A 26,719-nucleotide genomic window follows, 5' to 3' on the forward strand; every position below is an offset into this window, starting at 1 on the left:
GTCTTTTCCTACTTTGCACAGGGCATTGCCTGGCTGTTTTGAAAGGGTTGCTGGATCCGCCACCAAACCTCCTCACCTTTACCCCAAACCCTATTACCCACACTTCCTACCACAAGGGTGGGGCCTTGCTGACCCATCACTCCTGCACAGCAGGTCCTCTATGGAGAGTGTAGCAGCTTTCTCTCTCTCTTTTTTAAGCTCTATCAGGCCCCCACCCACACTTCCCTTCATTATGCAATACAGCCATTCCTAGAAAGCTTGTGGAGAAAAGAATTCCTAAAAATCCAACTCTGGGTCCCCTTTGATTTGCATTACAAGTTCAGGGATGCCTTCCCTTGAACTGAACAGTAAGTAGCTCCTTAAGTTGTAAGCCAGCTCACCCATCATCCCCTTCACTCACACTTGCCCCCGACTCCGTGCCAAGCGGTTAAGAATCTTGAAAATATGTACATTCTGCAGGGAACCAATTAGTTAAAGGAAAGGAGCAAACTGATCCTTCCCTTAAAAAGTTCGTGAGTTTGTGACTTTGGAATGCCCAACGTAGAATATTCTCTCCATGTGGTTCACGGCCAGTCACTCACAAATCCACTAGATAGGTTTCAGTGGAACCTCACTGTATGCCCAGGGGGTTATGCCCCTCTGCTGAATATAATCTCCTACAAGAGGCCCACCCTGGCCACCCAGGGGGTACTGCACCCTCTCTTTCTCCTCCCATATCCTGATACATGTTTCTTCAAGTTTATCCCTGATTAATATCAACTGTGTATTAGTTTGTCTTTTTCCTTCTCCAGAATGGAGGCTTCAGACATTTATGGTTTTCTCTGGAATCTCTGCCTCCCCTTCCCCACAAGCACTAAAACAGTTCAGTTCAGTTCAGTCACTCAGTCATATCTGACTCTTTGCAACCCTATGGACCACAGTACGCCAGGCCTCCCTGTCCATTACCCAACTCACAGATTTTACTCAAACTCATGTCCGTGGAGTCGGTGATGCCATCCAACCATCTCATTTTCTATCGTCCCCTCTCCTAGTGCTCAGGACATAATATGGACTCAGTAGATGGCTACTGGATGAATGCAGCCATCAGTGACAAGATACAATGTCCCCTGCTGCCTCCTATCCCAGTCGCCCGCATCACTCAGGACTCCAGCCGTCCCACTGCCTCCTGCTGCTATTCTTGCCCCACCCACTTCTTTGCATACACCACAGCCAGAATGATCTTTCAAAAATAGAAATCAAATGCTATCACTCCCTTCCTCTGCCCCTCAAATGGTAAGGAATCAAATCCAAACTCCACCCATGGCCTGCACCATTGGGCCCTGCCTGCCCCTCCAATCTCATCACAGACCACCCCAGCCTTCTTTCTGTCCCCTTTCTTTCGCCAAGCTCTTTCCCGAGGGCCTTTGTGACTGTTTCCTCTGCTATGGAGGCTCTTTCTCCCCTGCCCCCACCCTGTATGGCTGGCTGCTTTACCTCATTAAAGTCTCAGTCTCAGAACATTTTATATCAACAAGTGCCCTGCCACATCTTATTGTCCTCAGGGCACTTATCACCACCTGAAATTATATATTTGTTTAGAGACTGATAGTCTGTCTACCCCATTCTTCCACCCCGCCCCGCCCCACACAGACACAGGCACTAGAACAAAAGTTCCGTGACGTCTGAAAGCTTGTCACCAATCTCTGCCAGCTGCTTGAAGGAATTCCTGGCACTCAGTAGGTGCTTGTTAAACATGTGTTGGATGGATGGCTGGATGACCGGATAAATGGACAGATGACTCTATAGAATGCTTCGTGAGAAAGCATTGTGAGAAAAGGGACAGACTCTGCTATCACTGTGTTATTCTAAGTCAGAGCATGGCAATATAATGTTGGGTCTTTGCTTGTGTACGAGATGGAAACTCCTCTCAAAACATAACTTTGAGTTCTTAAAGGTCACTTCCTCAAAGAGACCTTTTCCTGACACACATATCTAAATTCTCCTTTTATTTTCCTGCATATGGTTCTATCCTTTTCTCTCATTCTAATCACACTTTGCAATTATACACTGCTTTGTGGTATCGTTTGTATAACTTTGTCTCCTTGAGTAGGACAGAGCTAAGAGAGAGTGTTGTGTCTTTTTGCTCAATACTATCTCCCTGGGGCTTAGTTCTAGGCCAGACACACAGAAGACATAGCCAGTCATCATTAGATGACCCAGTATTCACAGCACAGATTCAAGAGAACTTCCAAACAAGTGATCAAGAAAGAGGTACATATATGCCTCCTGTGTATGGATTTGAAAATTAGAAACACATTTTTAATTTTAAAAAATCAGACATTCTAAATTTCAGAAATTATAACCACCTAATCCCAAAGTTCAGTCATTGTGAATGTAAAGACCTGAGTCCTGATCTTGGTTCTGACATGAACTTTCCCTGTGATCTGAGTCAGTTATTCAACTACACTTGGTCTCTGTTTAACCATCACCTTTCCAGCTATACTGTGAGGGTTAATGAGCTCCTATGCGCATGGTACATGGAAGAGATTCCACTCCAAAGTCCTGAAGAAAAGCAGAAGGGTAGTCTCCCAAATCTAAATTCCTGGACTTTATTTAGCTTTATGGGCTTCCCAGATGGCCCTAGTGCTAAAGAACTCGCCTGCCAATGCACAAGACTAAGAGACACGGGTTTGCTCCCTGTGACAGGAAGATCTCCTGGAGGAGGGCACGGCAACCCACTCCAGAATTCTTGCCTGGAGAATCCCATGGACATAGGAGCCTGGCGGGCTACAGTCCATAGGGTCACAGAGAATCAGACACAACTGAAGTGATTTAGTATGCAAGCATACGTTTAGCTTTATGATGGTTACAATATATTTTTCAGTTACTGGAATACTCTCTCTCCCCTTGCTCTCCATATCCATGAAGTTATGGGTCCTCTGTGGCTCTCACTGTGAGCTCTGCCCCCAACCCTCTCTATTCCCACTTTCCCATCCTCCCACTCAACAGTGTGCTGAAGCCAGCTCCTCGCCAGGCTGTGATGGGTGCGAGGAAAGAACGTCACCATGACACGCCTCTGCTCTTCGACTATGACCGTCACGTGGATGAACTTGCAAATTTTCATCTGATGTCCTCAGTCTCTGCCATTTAGTCTGCAGCTAGATTCCGTGATGACATTGATAACTCAATGCATTAGAAATTAAGCAGGTGATTCTTTCCTCAGCTGCCCTCTAATTAGCTATAGTACCACCATTTTCTCAGGCATCCAAGCTCATAATCTTAGCCAAGGTCAGCACTATTTCTTCACACACAAAAAAATCTTTTTCAAGAATTTCACATGATGTTACAGAAAAGGGGGAGGGGAAGGAATATCTAAATCATCATTAGGAGACAATATCATTGTCCAGAAGCCTCTTATTTTACAAGACACCAATTAAGAGTTCTGCTTATTTAATTCAGAAAGGGAAAACGTCAGATCAATTCTCACCTCTACAGGTCAGGAAATTCAACCAAAAGAGCAGAAAGAGAAGTTTCAGCTAAGAAGACCTGTCAAAGCAATACTCCAGCAGGACATAAAGCTTATCCCCATGAGGGGGTATAGATAAAACATACAAACAGGTTAAGAAGTTACCTACTAAATGCCTGTCACAGTTCCCACATAATTGGTATTCAATAGATTATGCTGAATTAACAAATAAATGAATGAACGGTGGATGAAAAAGATTCTGATAAGGACCTAACTATTTAGACTGATTCTCAATCTTTTTAAAAAATATAACTGAGGATTGCCATTCTGTTACATACTCTTTCTTTTTAGTCTTTGTCAGTGATAGAAAATAACACTGGGCGGATCAGTGATGTGGCCTAAAACAGCGTTTCTTCTCACTTATGTATTATTGCCTAGATTTCAAGCTGGTATAAATTTTATCAAGTCTATATATCAGGAAAAAAATTATCTCTTGAAATTCATATTTTAAAAATATTAGCTCTCCTTTAGAAACTCAGTTGTAACGTTAATGTTCTAATGTTGTTTCACATAATTGCTTATATGCCACAAGTTTTATTTCTTTGAATTTAATTGAAACCCAAAGGACGGTCTCTCTGTTATGGTATAGAAATACAGAACATTAATGAGTAAAGTATGTGATACTCACACTGCCTTTAGACTTTCTGGATCCTACAATTGGAGGTAGTGAAGAAGTTTTCTGACTGTGAAAACAAATTACAATTTAGAAATCTGAATATTACTCACAAATAATATACAAAGCAAGATAATTAACATCTCAGTTTGTCACCCCGACCTGGAACTCAACTATTTATAGACGTCAGTATTCCACAATAAGTACCACTGACTTTCCCAATTTCATAAAGACCACAAAACATTTCCAAATTCCATTCCAAAACATTATTGTTTTTAATTGGAGTATAATTGCTTTACAATGTTGTGTTAGTTTCCACTGTCCAAAAGATTCTTAATGTTTTCTTGTATAGCATTTTAGTTGATGCTTACAAATAAATTTAGTACCACCTTTAACTTTTTCATACCACTTAAAATAATCCTTAAATTTTTTATTTGCATTTCAAAAAACAGGCATTTCCCAAGCTGAGTGAGGATTTTGCCAGATTGTGTTTAAGACTAAAAATGATAAAGTTTTTTTTTTATCGTGTCTATCATATCTGGTAGAAGCACAGAATGGTAAAACACTGGCATTTATATTCAGGGAGTTTCTAAACCAGTCATTCTCACCAAAAATTTAAAAACTGCTCTTCAGCTCTAAGTATTTTCCAGATGTCTCTTTACAGGAAAAGATCCGGCTCGAAACCCAACCGAACCTCTCTGAAAATAAGAAGCCATGGAGTTAAAGGCAAGTTTCGCTGACCTGCCTGAGAAGGCCACCGTGGGCAAGTTTTCTCACCGCCATCAAGTAGAAGCACAAGCTCTTACCGCGGTGCGCACTGCAACCCACAGCAGCTAACCCAGTGCTGCTTCTCAGAGCAACGCTGTGAACGACTTGATTTCATGGATGGGTAAGGATGGTTGGCAATAGGTCTGGTAAGTAGTTCTAAAGTGCTAGAAAGCAATGTGCTCTTTGCGATACTTCAAACACCACCCCTGAAACTCCATTCCACCTATTCCGTATTGAGGAACCCTTGGTTAGTCTCTCCATCAAGCTACACGGGACGACAAATCAATGGAGAACACGCTGGTGACGTTCTGCTCTATCTCTGTCACATGTCACCCATCCGAGTAGGAGCAACTACACAAAGTCAGTTTTCCAGCCAAGTAGACACGGAAAAGCAGCGGCAATGGACCGTAGGGCATCATGAGCAAGCCCAAGGGTCCCTGCAAGCAGGGGCCGAGGCTCTTCATGCAAACGCAAGCCTGGGCAGCCCACCTACTGGGCTGAAAGAAGGCCTTCTTCACAAATGCACGACATCTCACAGAGCAAAAGGGTTCTCTATGCATTGTGTGCAATTATAAGGGTAACCTTTAAAATTTTGCCTGAAATAACTATACACCCAGCCCTCCACTTATTTGTATAAAAGAAATATCATTTCTATATTTTACCATTATTATTTTTAAGTAGAAAATATTATTTCTTAACCACCTGTAGATATTTCTCTATGCATCAACTGAAAAATTATTCAATCAAGTTAACATCTTTAAGACTTCTAAAAGCGTATGTTATAAGAAGCTCACTGCCCTGTACCTTTTTCACAAATCTAATCTTTATATTTAGTACAAATTCATAAGTGAATGGCTAAAAAATACTATATAGTCTATCACAGATTCCTCAATATCATATTTTTATGCAATAGTTTTCAACCTCCAATCACAGCAAAATAAACAGCGATCAAGGTGTATCGGACATCCTTTCCTTTCTAACCGATAAACAAGATTCTAAAAAACAGCATAAGATTCAATGCTATTTCAAGTGATAACTAAACTATGAGACGCGAGTGAGGATGCAAACGTACCCGTAAGACTTTCTCATCGTCGACTTGTCGAAAAGTAATTCACTGTAAGGCAACTTCTTGAACCTATCTCTGCCGACAGCCACATAAAACTGCCCATTCTCCAGCTCTGCTCCACTCTCAACCAGTTTTCCTTCTAAAGTGTAGAGTCTGCCAAAATATGAATGCCAGCAATTCAAATGTTAACAAGCATTTCAAGAACTGCTAAAATAACAGTCAATTAAAAACTCTATTCCTAAATTGGCTCATTTGATACTATGCTAAACACTGAATTATAAATGTCTCAAAGTCATAAGACTCAGCTAAGTACCAATGCAGATACAATTATGGTCTAGCTGTACAGAAACCGGACAGTCTAACATAAGGATCCCCTATTGCTGCCATATTTAGAGTTTAGAGGGAGAAAATTAACTTGTAGAGAATGTGTGTGTGTGTGTGTGTGTGTGTGCATGCGTGTATGTGTGCTCAGTCGTCTCCGACTCTTTTGCAACTGCATGGACTGTAGCCTGCCAGACTCCTCTGTCCATGAAATTCTCCAGGCAAGAATACTGGAGTGGGTTGCCGTTTCAAGAATGTCATATTTTAAATGAAGCTTGGCTTCCACTGAAGTTTGATTCTTCTCTTTATATCCCATGAGCACTTAGAAAATTTATTTTCTTAATGCACTGTTCAGGTGAACATCTAAGAGCAGGCCTCAGACAGAATTTTCCATAGAAACACACAAGAACTAGGTCAGAAAACAAGAGGTGCGAGGGCAGGAGGTAAAAGAATCCATTGCCAGCATTAATGATGCAGAACTGCATAGCGTTCATGCTTCTCTTTTTTTGCCTTCCGTCATCTTCCCAGAATCAAGGGATTTCACAAGAACCTCCCTTTTACTGTAAAACTGCTGCTGCAAACTACAATGTGTTACTTATTAAGAGAACAGTGATAACCTTGCTAGACGATTTAAAGTGTCCCCACAGTTTGTTTAAAGAGCAAGAAAAAAACAGACGGCTTAGAAAACCACGCCACAAAGAAGACAATGCATGTTTTTGAAGGTGATAAACAAGAGTTAGGAACTGAAAGGGTTTTAAGATTATCGTTTTAAAAGTTCTCAGACTTCTTATATCACAAAATTAAGGGTAGTAACATTTGCAAAGAAAAAAAAAATCCATTGATCTGTCTAAGCAGACAAGCCATATCATATGGAGTCAAGGAGTAAAATAAAAGCAGCCACTTAACCCCCTAAAGTGTGTTGGTGTTGAGTTAGTATGAAGATGCTAAAGTAACACACTTCTATCCCTACAAGTCTAAATACCAACACTTAACCCAGATAATCTGGTTTTCCTGCCTTGACCTAGACCAGCGCCTCTGGACATTATTGACGTTTTGGATCTGATAATTGTAGGAGAGGTGGGAGGCTGTCCTGGGAATTGTAGGGTGTCAACAGCACCCTTGGCCTCTTCCCATGGGATGGGAGTAGTAGCCATCTCTAATCCCCATGACTGGACACTGCCAGCAGCCCCTACTGGTAAATCTGCCCCTGGTGGAGAACCTGTTGGAAACCAACCCCTAGATGGAGGCCTAGAGCCATACGTTCTTCTTCTCTCATTTACCTTCAAAAGAGGAAGATCTGAATCCATCATTAACTTTTACAGCTAGAAATTAAAAGACAGCAAAGTTGTGGATCTGGCAACAGCCAAGACTTGACTGGTTTTCCTCTACACAGGTAAAGGACACTGAATAAATTCTAGCCTGTGAACTTAGCCTTCTTTTATGCGACTCTTGCTGACCTGCTTTCTTCCTTTGCTACAAAACATGAGAATTATAAACAGGGAGTTGAAAGAATTTGTGTGGGATGTTTTCTATATGTATACTGATGCCCAGGAAGGGTCCAACCATAAGAATTACTCATGTTCTGTTTAGCTCAGTTGTAAGGAATCTGCCTGCAATACAAGAGACCCAAGTTCAATTCCCAGGACAGGAAGATCCCCTGGAGAAGGAAATGGTAACCCACTCCAGTCTTCTTGCCTGGAGAATCTTATGGACAGAGGAGCCTGGCAGGCTGGTCCATGGTGTTGCAAGAGTTGGACGTGACTTGGCAACTAAACTACCAGCAGGTATTTTTAACCCATCATGTTCTGTTAAGGGAGTGTGGGGGTGTCCCAAGCGAGTAACATGAAAATCTCACTCATGTCTGGCATTACACTAAGAACTAAGCTTCTCCAACATGGAACTCTGCTCAATGTTATGTGGCAGCCTGGGTGGGAGGGGAGTCTGGGGAGAATGGATACATGTGTCTGTGTGGCTGAGTTCCTTTGCTGTCACCTGAAACTATCACAACACTGCTGGTTGGCTATACCCCAATACAAAATTAAAAGTTAAAAAAAAAAAAAATTAAGCCTCTCCAAGCTTTTGAACTGTGGTGTTGGAGAAGACTCTTGAGAGTCCCTTGGACTGCAAGGAGATCCAACCAGTCCATCCTAAAGGTGATCAGTCCTGGGATTTCTTTGGAAGGAATGATGCTAAAGCTGAAACTCCAGTACTTTGGCCACCTCATGCAAAGAGTTGACTCATTGGAAAAGACCCTGATGCTGGGAGGGATTGGGGGCAGGAGGAGAAGGGGACCACAGAGGATGAGATGGCTGGATGGCGTCACTGACTCGATGGACGTGGGTCTGAGTGAACTCCGGGAGTTGGTGATGGACAGGGAGGCCTGGCGTGCTGCGATTCATGGGGTCACAAAGAGTCGGATACGACTGAGCGACTGAACTGAACTGAAGTATTCACATATTCAGGGGACATGTAACTATATTCTCATTTCTGTGTTTGTCCTTGCCTATATTTTATTTCTATTTATCAATTTGTTCACATCAATATATGTATGAATAGGTGTATCTGGGCATGCAATTGTGTTTATATATATTTGTGTGCTTCAGAGCATTTATTGAGTGTACATACATATTGGTTTACATCTGTGTATGTGTCAAAAGACAAAACGATATATCTTTTTAAAAAAATCAATATATAACTATTGCGATCTGCCTTTACTCCTGATACCAAGATAAAATCCAAAAGGATCAAAGGTTTAAATGAAAGTTAAAAGTTGAAAGATGAAAACGTGGAATAATTTTTTATAATCTAGGAGTGAAGAGAACCTAAGCTAATCATAGAACTTAATGATCATAATGAAAGACTGAAAATTTGACTGCATCAAAATTTAACATAACTGCATGAGAAAAGCAACATAAAAAGTAACAAAAATATAAACTGGAAAACAACCCTACAAGGGATGAACAATTATATGCCCATTTTACAGATAGAGAAACTGAGGCACATAGAGACAAACTAGTGACCTGAAATTCAGATCTAGGACCAGTGTCTCAAGGGCCTCATGGGAATATCCTCAACAATTCTGAATCCCATCCACTTGCAAGATTACTCTGACATACCTGTGGACAGCCCCACTCCTCAGAGTTATCTTTTCTGTGATCATCTGCAGTACATGATCCCACTGATTCAAGGCTTTTCTAGGAATGAGGAGTCGAGAAGCCGGGTTTATGAGGTCTCCATTTGCAATCAAGCTGAAAAAAAGGCAAAGCCAGTGAGGCAAACCATTTGACACAGTTATGCCTTTAAACTACAAAAGAAGTCCCAAACCAAAAGGAAACCACCACACAAATTTTGACCCGAAACGTGAAGGATTCCAACTTACAAGATAGTGCAGGGTTCCAGAAGTGGCTTTCTAAAGCGAGATGACACATTGATCCTGCTGTGGGTTACTGGTTTCACCTTTAAAAATAAAGAAATACAAATCATTGTACTTATGTTAGTGTTTTTTTTCCTATGAGGAAAAACTAGAGGTTTCCAGGGAGCTGGCTGAGAACTGAGATGCCTTTGTTAAAACCTTGCTTTTTTTCCCCCACTTATATAAACCCTCTGTGCTTACCCTCTATTGATGGCATATAGCTTTAACAGAACTCTCAAGAAAAATTTCCTTTAAGCCCTGGGCATACTGCTCACGATCTGTACCAAAAATTGAAACTATTGAGCTATTGTGAGAATTCCAACGCCATTTTTAAAACAGTTCCTTTCTGTCAAATAAAAGTACATAAATGTATAAAATCTTGAATGAAGTGCCCTCCGCCTCCAGGCACAACAGAGTGTTTGGTCATCTCTGCCCATCCACCCACTCCCTAGAGTCACTGGTCCTTGCCAAGCACTTAACCGCCTCCTGTTCTCCTAAGACTGACTCCATCAACTTTTCTTACCTTCACTTTCTCCTCTGTTCTCCAGCCACACTCTAAACAGCACGTTCCCTTCCCAACCCGCTTGCATCTGGGTGGGTCTGGTCATCTTTCTGGTCCCTTTTGTTTCCAGGGTCCACGCTGTTGTATTAAGAACCACACGGCCCCTTGGGCACCTTCGACTAAGACAAGGCTTAGGCATTGGTCAAGCCTCTCCTCCTCCCGAATCAACTGTTTCTTATATTTCCCACAGTGGATTGTCCAAATCCTCACCTTTCACCCTAAATCCTAAAATCTCACTCCAGGCACACTTACTCTCAGCACATCATTTCCTTCCAAACTTCAAGAGAATAAAGCTCAACAGGCATGAAGTTCTCAACCTCACTTCCCTCTATGCTCACTTCATCTACATCTTCACCCCTTTTTCCCTTTGCTATCTGTTTCAGAAGGATCCTGACCCCTTTACAAAGCTAAGCCTGCATGTCTTGATTTTGTCCCCTGCTGCCTGTTCCATTAAATATCTAAGGCCCTCCACCCCCATTGTCTTCAATTTCTCCCTTGACCCTGTGGCCCTTTCTCTCCTCTTCATCATTCCTCTTCCTATTTCCTTCCACCCCATCCTCTCCTCAGTCTTCTATAATCTGGATTCCAATGAAAGATAAATCCCAACTCTTTTTTTTTTAATTAGTTAATGTATTTATATTTGGCTGCACTTGGGCTGCCTTGCTTCATGCACTGGCTTTAAGGTGCGTGAACTTCAGCATTTGCAGCACACAGGCTCAGCGGTTGCAGCTCACGGGCTCTAGAGCATGGGCTCAGTAGTTGTGGCACATGGACTTAGTTGTGCTGTGGCATGTGGGATCTTTCCAGACCACGACTGAACCTGTGTCTCCTGCTTGAAAGGCAGATCCTTGACCACTGGACCACCAGGGAAGCCCTAAATGCCAACTCTTAAGCTCGGCCTACAAGGACCCCCATGACCAACACTGCTTACTTGCTTCCCTCATCTTCCACCAAATACTCCTTCCTCCCCAACCCCTAGCCTAGGTGTGACTCTAGGTCAAACCAGCCGACTCCCAATCCATTGTCCAAACACACTCTGAATCCTCTTCCACACCTCTGCTCATCTTGCCCCTGCCTAAAATGCCCTCCCCTTTCTTCCAGCTTCTGAAATTGCACTCACTAGTCAATACCTAGCTTGGTTATCACCAGTCCTTCCATCTTCATCTTTCTTTACCTTCCTGTCTCAAACTGCTACAGCTACTACAGGATTGATGATCACACCTGCTTAGAGGGTTTTTTTTTTTCCTCCTGATTTGAAAGGGAACTGATAAATGAAAATAGCCAACATTTACTGCACTATATTTAATGTCAAGCCCTGTACTAAGTAAATGCATTCTATATCATTAAAACATCAAAACCATGCCCTGAACTAAGTACTTATTATTTAACCCCATTTTACCAACAAAGAAACTAGAAGTTAATCATTTACTTTGCCTAAAGTCACACATACTAAGGGGGAGGGCTGTCCATACCTATGAACCTCTACTTGCTTTGCACTTCGGTAGTTATTTTAGAGATAAATTAACCCTAAATAATTTATGCAACTCTCTTCTGCCAAATTATGCCATTTCGAGATGAACAAGGTGTAAAATCCTTGATTTGCCAGTGCCTAAAACAGTGCTTGGCAATGCCTGTTAGTTGCATATAAATGTTTATTGAAATTTAATTTAAAAAAATGAATTTAGAGTAAACATTTTTTAATCAATCATAATAATTTTCTTTCATTTTAAACCCAGAGATTCTTGGCCCTAAGCTAACATTTACAGTGATGTTGACTTTTTTAAAAAGTTTAACAGATAATGTATGCACCTGACCAAAATTCAAGTGGTAAAATGGAGGATACAGTCAAAAGGAGCAATATCCCCCCCTCTGGTCCCCCAACCACAAAGCTGCAACTAACTTAACGATGTTCATTCAAAGACAGCCTACATCTACATATGCATATTGTTTTACGTAGACATTGTATACATGTAATTTTCAAGCACAGGGATCACTTGCTATGCCTATTCTTCTGCACCTTGCTTTTTTTCATTTAACAATTCACCAGGGACACTGTTCCACATTGGTAAAGGTTGCTTCATTCTTTATAAAAGCTATGTATATCCACACTGTGAATGTACCATAGTTTATTTAATCTGTCCCTCAATGACAATCCTTCCAGTTGCTTCTAAACTTTTGCTCTTGCAGGGAATTCCCTGGTGGTCCAATGGTTAAGTCTCCATGCTTCCACTGCAGGGAGCACAGATTAGACCCCTGGCAGGGATCCTGAATGCCACATGGTATGGCCAAAATAAGTAATAAACTTTTGCTGTTGCAAATAATGTCATGCTAGATTTCCTCACAATATTTATTTGCACGAATATGTAAGTGTATCTGTCAGTCAGTTCAGTCACTCAGTCGTGTCTGACTCTTTGTGACCCCATGGACTGCAGCATAGCAGGCCTCCCTGTCCATCAACAACTCCCAGAGCCTGCTCAAATACATGTCCATTCGTTAGTGATGCCATCCAACCATCTCATCCTCTGTCGTCCCCTTCTCCTCCTGCCTTCAATTCTTCCCAGCATCAAGGTCTTTTCCAATAAGTCAGTTCTTTGCATCAGGTGGCCAAAGTATTGGAGTTTCAGCTTCAGCATCAGACCTTCCAATGAATACTCAGGACTGATTTCCCTTAAGATGGACTGGTTGGATCTCCTTGCAGTCCAAGGGACTCTCAAGAGTCTTCTCCAACACCACAGTTCAAAAGCATCCATTGTTCACTATTCGGCTTTCTTTAGGTCCAACTCTCACATCCATACATGACCACTGGAAAAACCATATCTTTGACTAGATGGACATTTGTCGGCAAAGTAACATCTCTGCTTTTTAATATGCTGTCTAGGTTTGGTCATAGCTCTTTTTCCAAGGAGCAAGCGTCTTTTAATTTCATGGCTGCAGTCACCATCCGCAGTGATTTTGGAACCCAAGAAAATTAAGTCTGTTACTGTTTCCATTGTTTCCCTATCTATTTGCCATAAAGTGATCGGAGAAGGCAATGGCACCCCACTCCAGTGTTCTTGCCTGGAGAATCCCAGGGACGGGGGAGCCTGGTGGGCTGCCGTCTTTGGGGTCGCACAGAGTCAGACGCGACTGAAGCGACTTAGCAGCAGATGGGACCAGATACCATGATCTTTATTTTTTGAATGCTGAGTTTTAAGTCAGCTTTTTCACTCTCCTCTTTCACTTTCATCAAGAGGCTGGTTAGTTCCTCTTTGCTTTCTGCCATAAGGGTGGTGTCATCTGCGTATCTGAGGTTATTGATATTTCTCCAAGCAATCTTGATTCCAGCTTGTGCTTCATCCAGCCTGGCATTTCACATGATGTACTCTGCATATAAGTTAAATAAGCAGGGTGACAATATACAGCCTTGACGTACTCCTTTTCCTATTTGGAAGCAGTCTGTTGCTCCATGCCCGGTTCTAACTGTTGCTTCTTGAATACATACAGATTTCTCAGGAGGCAGGTCAGGTGGTCTGGTATTCCCATCTCTTGAAGAATTTTCCACAGTTTGTTGTGATCCACACAGTCAGAGGCTTTGGTGTAGTCAATGAAGCAGATGTTTTTCTGGAATTCTTGTGCTTTTTCGATGATCCAATGGATATTGACAATTTGATCTCCAGTTCCTCTGCCTTTTCTAAATCCAGCTTGAACAACTGTAAGTTTTCGGTTCATGTACTGTTGAAGATTGGATTGGAGAATTTTGAGCATTATTTTCCTCATGTGTGAGATGAGTGCAACTGTGCAGAAGTTTGAGCATTCTTTGGCATTGCCTTTCTTTGGGATAGGAATGAAAAAGACCTTTTCCAGTCCTGTGGCCACTGCTGAGTTTTCCAAATTTGCTGGCATATTGAGTGCAATACTTTCACAGCATTATCTTTAAGGATTTGAAATAGCTCAACTGGAATTCCATCACCTCCACTAGCTTCCTAAGGCCCACTTGACTTCACACTCCAGGATGTCTGGCTCTAGGTGAGTGAGCACACCATCGTGGTTATCTGGGTCATTAAAATCTTTTTGTATAGTTCTTCTGTGTATTCTTCCCACCTCTTCTTGATATCTTCTGCTTCTGTTAGGTGCATACCATTTCTGTCCTTTATTGTGCCTATCGTTGCACGAAATGTTCCCTTGGTATCTCTAATTTTCTTGAAGAGATCTCTAGTCTTGCCCTTCCTATTGTTTGCCTCTATTTCTTTGCATTGATCACTGAAGAAGACTTTCTTATCTCGCCTTGCTATTCTTTGGAACTCTGCATTCAGATGGACATAGCTTTCCTTTTCTCCTTTGTCTTTTGCTTCTCTTCTTTTCTCAGTTATTTGTAAGGCCTCCTCAGACAACTGTTTTGTCTTTTTGCATTTCTTTTTCTTGTGGATGGTTTTGATCACTGCCTCCTGTACAATGTTACAAATTTCCATCCATAGTTCTTCAGGCACTCTGTCTATCAGATCTAATCCCTTGAATCTATTTGTCACTTCCACTGTATAATCACAAGGAATTTGATTTAGGTCATACCCGAATGGTCTAGTGGTTTTCCTTACTTTCTTCAACTTAAGCCTGAATCTTGCAATGAGTTTATCTGTAGAATATACTCCTTTATCTATAGAATACATTATTCTACAGTGTATCTGTTGAATACGTTATTAGAATTGAGAAACTGCTGAAATAAAGAAAGGCAATTTTTTTCAGTTTAATGGAATGTACTGCAAGCTTTATTCTTGATTGATCCCAAGTCACTTGATTTATTTAGCTCATACTATAGTATAGCCTTGGAAGAAAAGCTATGACCAACCTAAACAGTGTATTAAAAAGCAGAGACATTACTTTGCCAGCAAAGGCCCGTCTAGTCAAAACCATAGTCAAAGCTATGGTTTTTCTAGTAGTCATGTATGGATGTGAGAGTTGGACCATAAAGAAAGATGAACAATTGATGCTTTTAAACTGTGGTGCTGGAGAAGACTCTTGAGAGTCCCTCGGACTGCAAGGAGATCAAATTGGTCCATCCTAAAGGAAGTCAATCCTGACATTGGAAGGACTGATGCTGAAGCTGAAACTCCAATACTTTGGCCACCTGATGCATAGAACTGACTCATTGGAAAAGACCCTGATGCTGGGAAAGATTGAAGGCAGGAGGGGAAGCAGATGACAGAGGATTAGATGGTTGGATGGCATCACAGACTCAATGGACATGAATTGGAGAAAGCTCCAGGAGTTGGTGATGGACAGGGAAGCCTGGCATGCTTCAGTCCATGGGGAGGCAAAGAGTCCAACATACTGAGCAACTTAGCTGAACTGATAGCATAAGAAAATATGCTATTTTCCAGAAAATATTCCAGAATTATTTAACTGCAAATGAATCTTTGCATGTGTGAAGGACAGGCCTTTCTGATTCCACATCTACACAGTATCTTCCTCATGAAACCTTCCCCATTTCTGAATACTGCCGCCCTGGACACTGGGCTTAAAACTTCTGCCACATCCCTAGTTCTCTATTGCCCTTCCCTGCCTTTTTTGTTTTTTAAATAGCATTTACCATCATCTAACATATCATACATTTTACTTAATCTAGTTTTCAATTTATTGTCCCTACTGTTACTTCACAGTAACTCTCAATATTAACTAGTAATGTACTAAGCACATACTTCATACCAATTGTTATTTTTTCAAATGGTTGGTTGACCTTGATTGCTTAACACCTGTTGGATTGTTGAATTAAAGATGAAGGTGAATACATTATAAAAACAAGTAACTTTGAAAATGCCTGGTGAGTTGTTTGATACATGCTATTCTTCTTGACTGCATATACTTGTCTATAGTTACTATACACAGAAATTCATAAATAGATGATTTTTTGAATAATTATATAACTTTATTCTAAGTGTATATATTGTTGCTTGAATTAAATCAAACCATCTGTCTTGAATAAGCTGCTTTCCTCATTCAGTATGACAAAAATATTCCCCAAATGTTCATGATTAACCACTGCAAATTGAAAACTAACCTTAAATATACATTTTTTTGAATCATTATATGTCTGTTTCCAGATATGGTAATAAAAGAATTTGGAAACACAATTCAAGTAATATATTTGAATTGAAAAAACATATGTAAGACCATTGTATAAAACAATTAGGATTTTTGAGGGGAAAAAAGTACCATTTTTCACTAAAAATGCAATTTTTCTAATTGTCATTTTAAATAATAACTTAAATCACAAACAAATTAAGCAAATCAACTACACATAAAAGGAACTTTCCCAGAGCTCATATCAGGAGTCAAGTGTTGGTCACTTGGTGCTAATCTAGAAATACTGTAACTTAGATATAAGAAGCATAATAATGAAATAGAATATATTTTTAAAATATGTATATTTTCTTATTAGCCTGTACACTTTCCCATGCCCTTTGAAAATAATGTTTGAAAGATGAAAATAACGTTAAGTATCAATACACCTGGTGACGGAGGGATGGGCCCCAAAAGACAAAGTAGCGGTACTCCCACACGGACCCCCATGGACCAGGAATGTCTTGTTAATGAGCATCCTGGCCAGTGTTAAGTATGTGGTCTGTGACTATGGAAGCAAGTCAAATGAAACAGTATCCATGCAAAACCCAGACTTTCATTTTGGACCCAGCAGAATGCATAGTCCTGGTGGGCTTTATCAGTGAGTGAGGGAACCGCTACCAAGCAAACGAAGGACATGCTTACAGCGCTCCTCTCATCTTGATTCTGCACAGGGTTCAACACTGTCTTAGAAAAACCCAGTTTGAGAAGGAGCTTAGCGTGGTGAATCAGAGAGAAGAGGCATTCCCTGAGTGGAAACTAGGTAGGTAGACAGATAAAGAAATAGATAGACAGACAGACTAAATACTTGGCTAACAGTTTTTTGGAAATAGTCCAAACATAAATTTGGAAATATTTCAGAGTCCAAAGTGGCAAAGCGACTTAAGTTGTGTTCACTCTGTTACAATGGAACAAGCCAGCTCTTTGGATATAAAGCACATGTACCTTCCAATATATCACTCTGCCTCTGGCATCTTATTTAGATTGTGTTTATATCATAAGTGGCCATACCAAAGCCAGGAGAAGGCAATGGCACCCCACTCCAGTATTCTTGCCTAGAAAATCCCATGGATGGAGGAGCCTGGTAGGCTGCAGTCCATGGGGTTGCTGAGAGTCGGACACGACTGAGTGACTTCACTTTCACTTTTCACTTTCATGCACTGGAGAAGGAAATGACAACCCACTCCAGTGTTCTTGCCTGGAGAATCCCAGGGACGGGGGAGCCTGGTGGGCTGCCAGACGTCTTTGGGGTCGCACAGAGTCGGACACGACTGAAGCGACTTAGCAGCAGCAGCAGCAGCATACCAAAGCCAAAATAATAATAATAATAAGCAGGAAAAAAGAGTTATGTGAATTTGATGTCTATCATTTAATTTAGTCAAATTCCATGTGACACTTGGACAATACTGCAGCTGGGTCAAATTCAAGTTAAAACCTGCATGACCTTAAAAATATTAATTTCTATTAAAAATAAACTCAATGAAACTAAAATTATGGTTGTGCAAATACATACCTGGATTGATAAAATCAAGATCTACAAACTGAGGAACTGACTAAAGGTCTGAAATTCTGAACTCCAGGACTGATTGCCAGTTCAATGCCTCACATCTCATTTTCTTACTCTGTAAAAATAAGGATAATCCTGCTAAACTTGCCCAAAGGGATGCTCCATGAGCTAATTAATGAAGCGGCAATACCACTCCCTGGGGCTGTTAGGCTGAATGCTTCAGAGACTCCACCAGCCTCAAAACTCAGCACTCGCCACCTCTTGAAACCCCAGGCCAAGTAAACCAATGTGAGGCTAAGGACCTGAGGAAATGATGCTGTTAAAGGACACCCTCATGAAAATCTAAAGATCACTGATCCCTGGTTTAAAAAAAAAAAAAAAACTCCTGATACAATTAAAAGATTCAATTTTAAACTGCTTTTTAAAATATATCATGTTTTTATAACCGTCCATATAAAAATGGTCCTTTTATAACTAAATCCTGAAGACTTAAGCTTTTAGGGACAAAAACATACTGAAGTTACTCATTGGCAACACACAGCTCAACCCACACAAAAAGCCTTCAACTCTATCTTCCTCCAGAGGCCGCCACTGCCTTTAGAGCAAGTCCGTGTGTCCTGGACTTGGGTATTTGAGATCGTATATGAGTATTTCTTCATACTCTTAACCTCATTTCTTCACACACTTCATACTCTGGCCCCATTCCTTCATAATCTAACCTCATTTCTCACTATTCCACCACCTACCCTTCACTCATCTGGATATAATTCTCTCCTCAGAAATTCCATATCATCTTGTCTGAATCTCTCAGACAACATCGTCCACAGGTATAACATATTTCCCTTATATTATCAATATTTTCATGTACTGCATCTCTCTTTTATTTATTTATTTTTAGTAAAGAATTTCAACTGTAACTCAAAGATCCATTCATGGTGCTGTGGACATAGAATTCACTCAGTAAATACTTTTTTAAATTGAAGTATAATTAATTTACAGTGTTGTATTAGTTTCAAGTGTACAGCAAGGTGATTCACACACATGCATATATTCTTTTTCACATTCCTTTCCTTGATAGATTATCATAAGATACTGAGTATAGTTTCTTACGCTATACGGTAGGTCCTTGCTGTTTATCTATTGTATATATAGTAGTGCTTGTATGTTAATCTCAAATTCGTAATTTGTTTACCCTCCTTTCCACTTTGCTAACCATAAGTTTATTTTCTATGGATGTGAGTCTACTTTTGTTTTGTGAATATATTCATTTGTGCAATTGTTTTAGATATCACATTTAAGTGATATCATATGATATCTGTCTTTCTCTGTCAGACTTCATGATAATCACTTATAATGATAATCTCCAGGTCCATCCATATTGTGGCAAATGGCATTATTTCATTCATTTTTGTGGCTCAGTAATAGTCCACTGTGTATGTGCATGCACGTGTGTGTGTATGTGTGGGTGTGGGAGGGGGATGTCTTCAGTAAAAAATTAAACAAAATTAGGACCAATTATTTTGAGCACATACCATCCCCAGAGCTGCATCAAACACTGTCCATATTTACCTTGATTTTTCACAATATCTTTGTTAGTTATTTTCAGATAAATTTATAATTGTAAAATACATCAGAATGTATTAAGTGCTTTCATTTATAGTGATGTTTGTTCCTCAAAATAATATGATGAGGTTAGTATTATCCCAATTATATAGAAAGGAAAAGATGACCCTATCCACCCCTCAAGGTCACACAGAAAGCAAAGCAACAGTCTCACGGGTCCACTTCTGATTTCCAGCCTAGAGTTCATTCCTACTAATGTTGCTCAAGGCAGAAATGGGCCACTAGCAGAAACAGTAGACACATATTTGCACCCATTTAAATAAGATCTTTCTTGAATTATATACAACTAAATATCCATAAACATTTTTATATATTGGCATATCTAAACCACCCTTATTCAGTGGTTCCAGCATCTTCTCAAGATCACTCAAGTTTCTCTCCCCTTTGCTGCTACCTGTAAAATATTCCTTACATGATTATATCAGTATAATTTATGGGACTTCAATAGAATAAAAACTGAAATCTGTTAACCCCCTGAAATTTTAGAAATTCCAGAAAGGCAAGGCAGTGACAAAATCATCACAGCCAATGAAATATTTTCATCAGCACTGTTGTATAATGATGAAAAATTCCAACCACTCTAACTTCAGCGACAATCTAGTTATAGGAGATGTCTCTAATTATAATGAACCAGCTGTTTAGAACATTCCCAGAAGGGTCCAATTAGTTTCTCTGAGCTGATGAAACCACTCATCTCTGCCTCGGTCCTCTACAGGTCCCCATGTTGTTGTACCCAGTCCAGGGGCTGATTCCCAGAAGAAAGGTTAGGATTCATCTGTCGGGTGTGAATTATCATCTTATTCAGAGGGTCATTTTTCTGCCAATAACAGAGATCTTAGCATCAGTTTGCATATTTGTCTTTTGAACTGTTCTCTAAATGAATGTGTCTCTTTGCTGAAGCAGGAAAACAACTCAAATTCACAAAGAATATGACTATTCAAAACAGCAAGGTAAAAGATTTCTCTTTGGCATAAAAGTGACCCCAAAGTTACACGTCATTATACATTTGTCTAAATCTAGAGAATATGTAACACAAAGAGTGACCCCTAATGTAAACTATGAACCGTGGGTAATTATGACGCGTCAGTGTAGGTTCATCAGTGGTAAATTTACCACTCTCGTGGATGACATTGATAAGAGGGAGGTTATGCACCTGTAGACAAAAGGTATATGGGAGATGTCTGTACCGTCTCCCCAGTTTTGCTGTGAACCTAAAGTTTCCTTAAAATATAATGTCTAAAAGTGACCCAAAAGATAATATATCCATCATTAGTAATACCTTTCTTGAAAAACACAAGTGTAGCCATATATTTAAATGTGTATATACTGCTAAATCTTTTTGTCTGCCAAAACAAATGACCACCAATTTCATCAAATTTTGAACCATCAAATTAACTTCCCAGCATATCACAAATTTTTAAACTATTGGCATTCTGGTTTAATTTTCTCTCTTCTGTGCTTTGTGGAATATTTTAAAAGACCAGATAATCCTGAGCATTCTGAATATATAATGTTAAACCTCTCATTTACTAACTTTATTCTACAATAATTATTGGCAATGGGAACTCTGTCTTATAGCAAAACCAAACAGGACTTGAGTCATTTTTAAGGCATTCATAAGTAAGTCAGCATGGGTTTCCCTAATGCTATGCTGGAGAGAATAATATGACCCTCATAAAGTTAAAAAATAACCAATTAACTCAAGAGCACCCTTAGGAGAAATTACGGGAACCACCACTAATAAAACATTGAAAAAAAATGTTTTTATCATCAGACTTTTCTTTAATATTTCTTCTTAAATTACTATCCCTTGCTTACTATTTCCCCATTGTCATTTTTGTTTGGTTTGTTTTCCCAAATGGGATTCTGGTTACCAAACCAATCGAGGCAGTGGACTGTAAAATTTCCACTAGGAATGCAGAGCAGCTGGAAGTGTATACATGACAACGCAAGATGAAAGTCAGCAATGTGGAGCATGCAGGAGCAGTCCAGGTGGGCAGAGTACAACCTCCACCTGCATTTAAATAAGTCATTTAGGCCCCAGGATTCCCACTGAAGAATGTGCCAACTGTACAGGATCTACCTGCAGTCCTTCATAAATACTAAGAGAGCTATTAACCTACTACATCTTATGATGCTAGAAAGTAATTGTGTTGTGCTCAGTCGCTCAGTCGTGTCCAACTCTTTGCGACCCCATGGACTGTAGACTGCCAGGCTCCTCTGTCCATGGGGATTCTCCAGGCAAGAATACTGGAGTGGTTGCCATGCCCTTCTCTAGGGGATCTTCTCAACCTGGGGATCGAACCCAGGTCTCCTGCATTGTAGGTGGATTCTTTACCATCTGAGCCACCAGGGAAGCCAAGAAAGTAATGACGTGCTCAAAAAAAGTTAATCTAGTGTTAGTTGCTCAGTCGTGTCCAACTCTTTGCCACCCTGTGAACTGTAACCCACCAGGCTCCTCTGTATATGGGATTCTCTCTGTACATGCAGTGGGTAGCCATTCCCTTCTCCAGGGGATCTTCCTGATCCAGGGATGAACCCAGGTCCCCTCACTACAGGCAGATTCTTTATTGTCTGAACCATGCGACAGAGAAGCCATCTTGAAAGAGTCCCCATGGGCAAAGCAGGAATAATTTAAGTAACAAAATGAAACATGTTGGTGCTGGATTTTATCCCAGAAAATAAAATAAATATCCACAAGTCCATACTGGTATAAAGAAATAATTGAATGAATGAATGAACAAATAAATGTGACAAAAAGGACAGCTCTCCCATATGCTAGAATTCCAACAAATACATGCAGAAGGCACAACGGACATAGGAAATTACCATTAGGTAAACAGCACTGTAATCATTGTTGCAGGCAGGAACCGTCCGTGGATGATAAAACTTGTCCGTAAAATCCTGAATGATAACAAAAAATATATTTGCATAGTTCCAAAGTATCTCCCCTCAAAATATTTGATAATCACAAAGGAAAACACTAACTCTACAGTAGGGAAAGCTTTAAATTACACCTTAACCAAGAGATCAAAACTGATATAATTAATAAGAAGACATATCAGCATTATGTACTCTAAGAAAAAAATATAAATTAAAAAGGATTAATTCTCCATGATGCAATCAAGAGATTTTCCTTCCCAACTTCGTCCTAGAGCATGTACTTTAGAAAACTTGCAATTATAAGCATTTTCTCCTCTCTTTGAAAGGTATGTACAATCTTTCTAAAGATTTAGATAGGCCTTTGTCAACTTTATGACTTGCTAATATCTCTCAAAGACCTAGGATATAAACATCAAGGGAGATAACACCCTTATTTTTCACTTTCTGTTGGGGGACAGAAGCCTAATTTTGGTGGATATCTTACTCCAAGCTGCAAGCTACTTCCTTTCATAAAGATATGAGTATATCAGTTTATATAAACTGATATATATATCAGTTTATAAAATATATAAACTTATATATCAGTTTATATGAAATTATATTCTTTCATAAAGATATATAGTTTTTCTCCTGGATAAAGCCAACTAACACAGATAGTCACCCCAAATCCCAGGTGAACTGACAATGAACGGTGTGTGACAAATGGTGCTTCCAAGTCTTCACACTTTGGACCAGTTATTATCTTGAAAACATGTATGTATGCTGTGGGTGGCACCTTCCTGACTATATAAAAGAGTAAAATTTCTCTCTGTCATTGAAATCTCTTAGTAGATTGCCTGTGATTCACTGATCACATACTCAGACTCTGATTTAATGCATATTCAGTAACAGAAGTGCTTTCTTTCTCTGCCACCTTTGTGGAGAGGATTTAAGGATTGAGAGATTTTTGTTTTCAGTTACATTTCTCCAACAGTACCTTCTGATGGGATGCACTGAGCAGGACACAAGATCATTTCTTGAAATTCTTGTCAAAAAATAAATAACCTCCACCCAGTCACAAGAAAACATCAGGCAAACCCAAACTAAAGGGACAGCCTACAAAAGAGCTGTCATTTCACAGTTGTGAAAGGGTTAGTCATTTTCATGTCTGATTCTTTGCGACCCTGTGAACTGTAGCCCACCAGGCTCCTCTGTCCATGGGATTCTCCAGGGAGAATACTGGAGTGGGTTGCCATTTCCTTAGTTGTGAAAGTCATGAAAAACTGAGGAGCAGTAACCTGTTAGTAAAAACATAGGCAACATGATAAATTAAAAGCAGTGAGGAACACTGGATGGGATCCTGGCCCTGAAAAAAAGACTTTGGCGCAAAACCCGCCTAAATTTGAATAAGATTTGTAAATTAGGTCATTGTATCAATTTTAATTTCCTGCTTTCAGTAATGATTCTATGGTTATGGATGACGTTCACTGAGGAAGCTGGGCGAAGTAAAGCATACAAGAAATTCTCTGTACTCTTTGGCAAAATTTATCTGAAATGATTTCAAAATAAAAAGCTAAGCAAGTAATAATCTTAAATATCCCTTACCATAACTACCCACTCCAGTATTCTTGCCTGGGAAATCCCATGGACAGAGGAGCCTGGCGGGCTACAGTCCGTGGGGTTGCAAAAGAGGCGGACACGCCTCAGTGACTGAACAACAACTAAAGATCTGATACACAGGAGTCCTCCCTTGCCCAGTCTTCCCCTCCTTCACCCTGTTTTCTCTCAATAACTGTGCACAACTCTGCACTTAAACTGTAATGTAAAAATATACTTCCTGAGATAACCAACAACAGTTGTCACTTGTAACTAGAGTAAACTTAAGCACCTACGTCATGTGCTTACATCTGGTTTTTGGTTTAGTTTCAAAGAAACTTGACCCTCTATTACTTTGTTAAACCAAGAGACACAATTTGGAAAGAACAACAAAAAAAAGTCATCCTAAATTTGACACTAAATAATTGCTAGCACCACTAAAACAGAGAAGCAAGCACAGTTATCTCTGAGATCAGTCTTGAGTTTTGTCCCTTGTTGGCAAAAAGTGGTGGAGGGAGGATCTTGTTTCACATACCAGGCCTACTAGCTCAGAACAATAAGAAACAATGGTTTGTTGTTAACCAGTGAACCTCACTTAATTGGGAAAATATTTGCAATCCCTTACGGTAGAACTAGGTCAAAAAAACTCACCTCCACATCAAAATTGCACCATGCAGGAGGTCAAAGCACATGATGTAGATAAAGAAGAATGTTCAAGGTTCAGTGAGGTTTTATTTCTCAAAAAGCAGCAGTTCAAGACTATCGATGGTACAATGATCCTCCCCTCTGTAAGGAACCCTCCCTTCTGTGGGCTTATCTCCAGGCCCCCCAAACCCAGACCCCTACCCTCCACCCCTCCCACCCCCTGCCACCGACCCCCCACCTCCGCAAGCAAAAAATATCTTCACCGGAGAACCAAATACCTTCACTGGAGAATCAAGACAAATGACGGTGTAATTCTTTTAAGTAAAACACACAAAGAAGTAAAATCTATATTTGACCTAGACCTTGTATTAAGGCCTAAGATCTTCAAAAAAAAAAACCCAATAGTTTATGATTCCTTTGTGTCTTGCTTGTAAATCACTGTTAGTAAGAAAATCAAAGTCTGTCCCCTCTTTGTCCCATCTTTTTCACACTTCATTTCCTTCTCTATCTGGACTGCTTGGATGACGGCAACCCTTTCAAGAACAATGGCATTTGGGTCATTCTGGTATCTAAACTGGGCTTCCCAGGTGGTGCTAGTGGTAAAGAACCCGCCTGCCAATGCAGAAGACATAAGAGACATGGGTTCAATCCCTGGGTAGGGAAGACTGCCTGGAGGAGGGCATGGCAACCCACCCCAGTATTCTTGCCTGGAGAATCCCATGGACAGAGGAGCGTGGAGTCACAGAGGAGTCACAAAGAGTCGGACACGACTAAAGCAACTTAGCACACACTTAGCGTGGTATCTAAACTGGGCTGCAACACAAGGGACAGAAGAAAGCGCTTCATATCAAAGGCAATTAAATAAGGCCAAGTTCATTCTACTTCCAATCTGACTGCTGCAGGGAAAGCTTTGCAATCAGGAGGTCCCAGAAGTGAATTGAATTAATCCAAAACCAAAATCTTCAGAGAACCCATGTGGTTCAAACTCAAACACTCCACCTAGTGAGGGAACAAGACATTCACTTCCTCATATACTGCCCCTTTCCTCTCAAGTAAAGGGACTCATTCACAGGCCACCATCTTTAATTACTCCATGAGCAGTTTAGGTTTTTTAAAAAAATTTTTAATAATAATGAAAATGCATTTTAAATATAGCAGTGTGTACGTGTCAAGCCCAAACTCCTGATCTATCCCTCCCCCATCCCCCTCCCATCCTAGTAACCATAAGTTTGGTCTCTAAATCTGTGAGTCTTTCTCTGTTTTGTAAATATGTTCATTTGCACCATTTTTTAAGATTCTGCATATAAGCTATTATATGATATTTGTCTTTGTCGGACTTGATGCTTTTGAACTGTGGTGTTGGAGAAGACTCTTGAGAGTCCCTTGGACTGCAGGAGATCAAACCAGTCCATCCTAAAGGAGATCAGTCCTGAATATTCATTGGAAGGACTGATGTTGAAGCTGAAATTCCAATACTTTGGCCACTTGATGCAAAGAGCTGACTCATTTGAAAAGACCCTGAAGCTGGGAAAGATTGAAGGCAGGAGGAGAAGGGGATGGCAGAGGATGAGATGGTTGGATGGCATCACCGACTCAATAGACATGAGTCTGAGTAAACTCCAGGAGTTGGTGATGGACAGGGAGGCCTGGCGTGGAGCAGTCCATGGGGTCGCAAAGAGTTGGACACAACTGAGTGACTGAACTGAACTGAATTGACTTATTTCACTTAGTATGATAATCCCTATGTTCATCCATGATGCTGCAAATAATATTATTTCATTCTTTTTATGGTTGAGTAATAGTCTATTCTACTGTCCTGGGTCAAAAAGTTTGGGTTTTTCTGTAAGATCTTGTGGAAAAATCCGAATGAGCTTTTTGGCCAGCCCAGTATCTGTGCACCACATCTTCTTTATCCATTCATCTGTCAATGGACGTTTAGGTTGCTTCCATGTCTCAGCTATTGTAAACCTGGTGGTGCCAGGAATATTGGGATGCATGCATCGTTTTGAACCATGTTTTTCTCCAGATATACCCCCAAGAGTGGGATTGCTGGATCAAATGGTAGCTCTATTTTAGTTCCTTAAGGAACCTCCATACTTCTCTCCATAGTGGCTATACCAATGTGCATTCCCACCAACAGAGTAAG

The 26,719-nt window shown here is 40.3% G+C and overlaps 1 protein-coding gene across 1 annotated transcript in view; it reads right to left on the bottom strand.

Moving 5' to 3' along the window:
* The window catches only part of DCDC2 (doublecortin domain containing 2), a 145,872-nt gene that overhangs the window by 88,358 nt on the left and 30,795 nt on the right, over positions 1 to 26,719 (bottom strand). Inside the window, exons 3-6 of the mRNA XM_070360667.1 lie at positions 9,653 to 9,729; positions 9,390 to 9,521; positions 5,959 to 6,105; positions 4,134 to 4,188 (exon numbers count right to left, since the gene is read on the bottom strand). Of these exons, the coding sequence (XP_070216768.1) occupies positions 4,134 to 4,188; positions 5,959 to 6,105; positions 9,390 to 9,521; positions 9,653 to 9,729 (411 nt within the window). The remainder of the gene's footprint in view (positions 1 to 4,133; positions 4,189 to 5,958; positions 6,106 to 9,389; positions 9,522 to 9,652; positions 9,730 to 26,719) is intronic.

Source organism: Bos mutus, chromosome 23 (assembly GCF_027580195.1).
Source record: "Bos mutus isolate GX-2022 chromosome 23, NWIPB_WYAK_1.1, whole genome shotgun sequence".
Classification (NCBI taxonomy): domain Eukaryota; kingdom Metazoa; phylum Chordata; class Mammalia; order Artiodactyla; family Bovidae; genus Bos; species Bos mutus.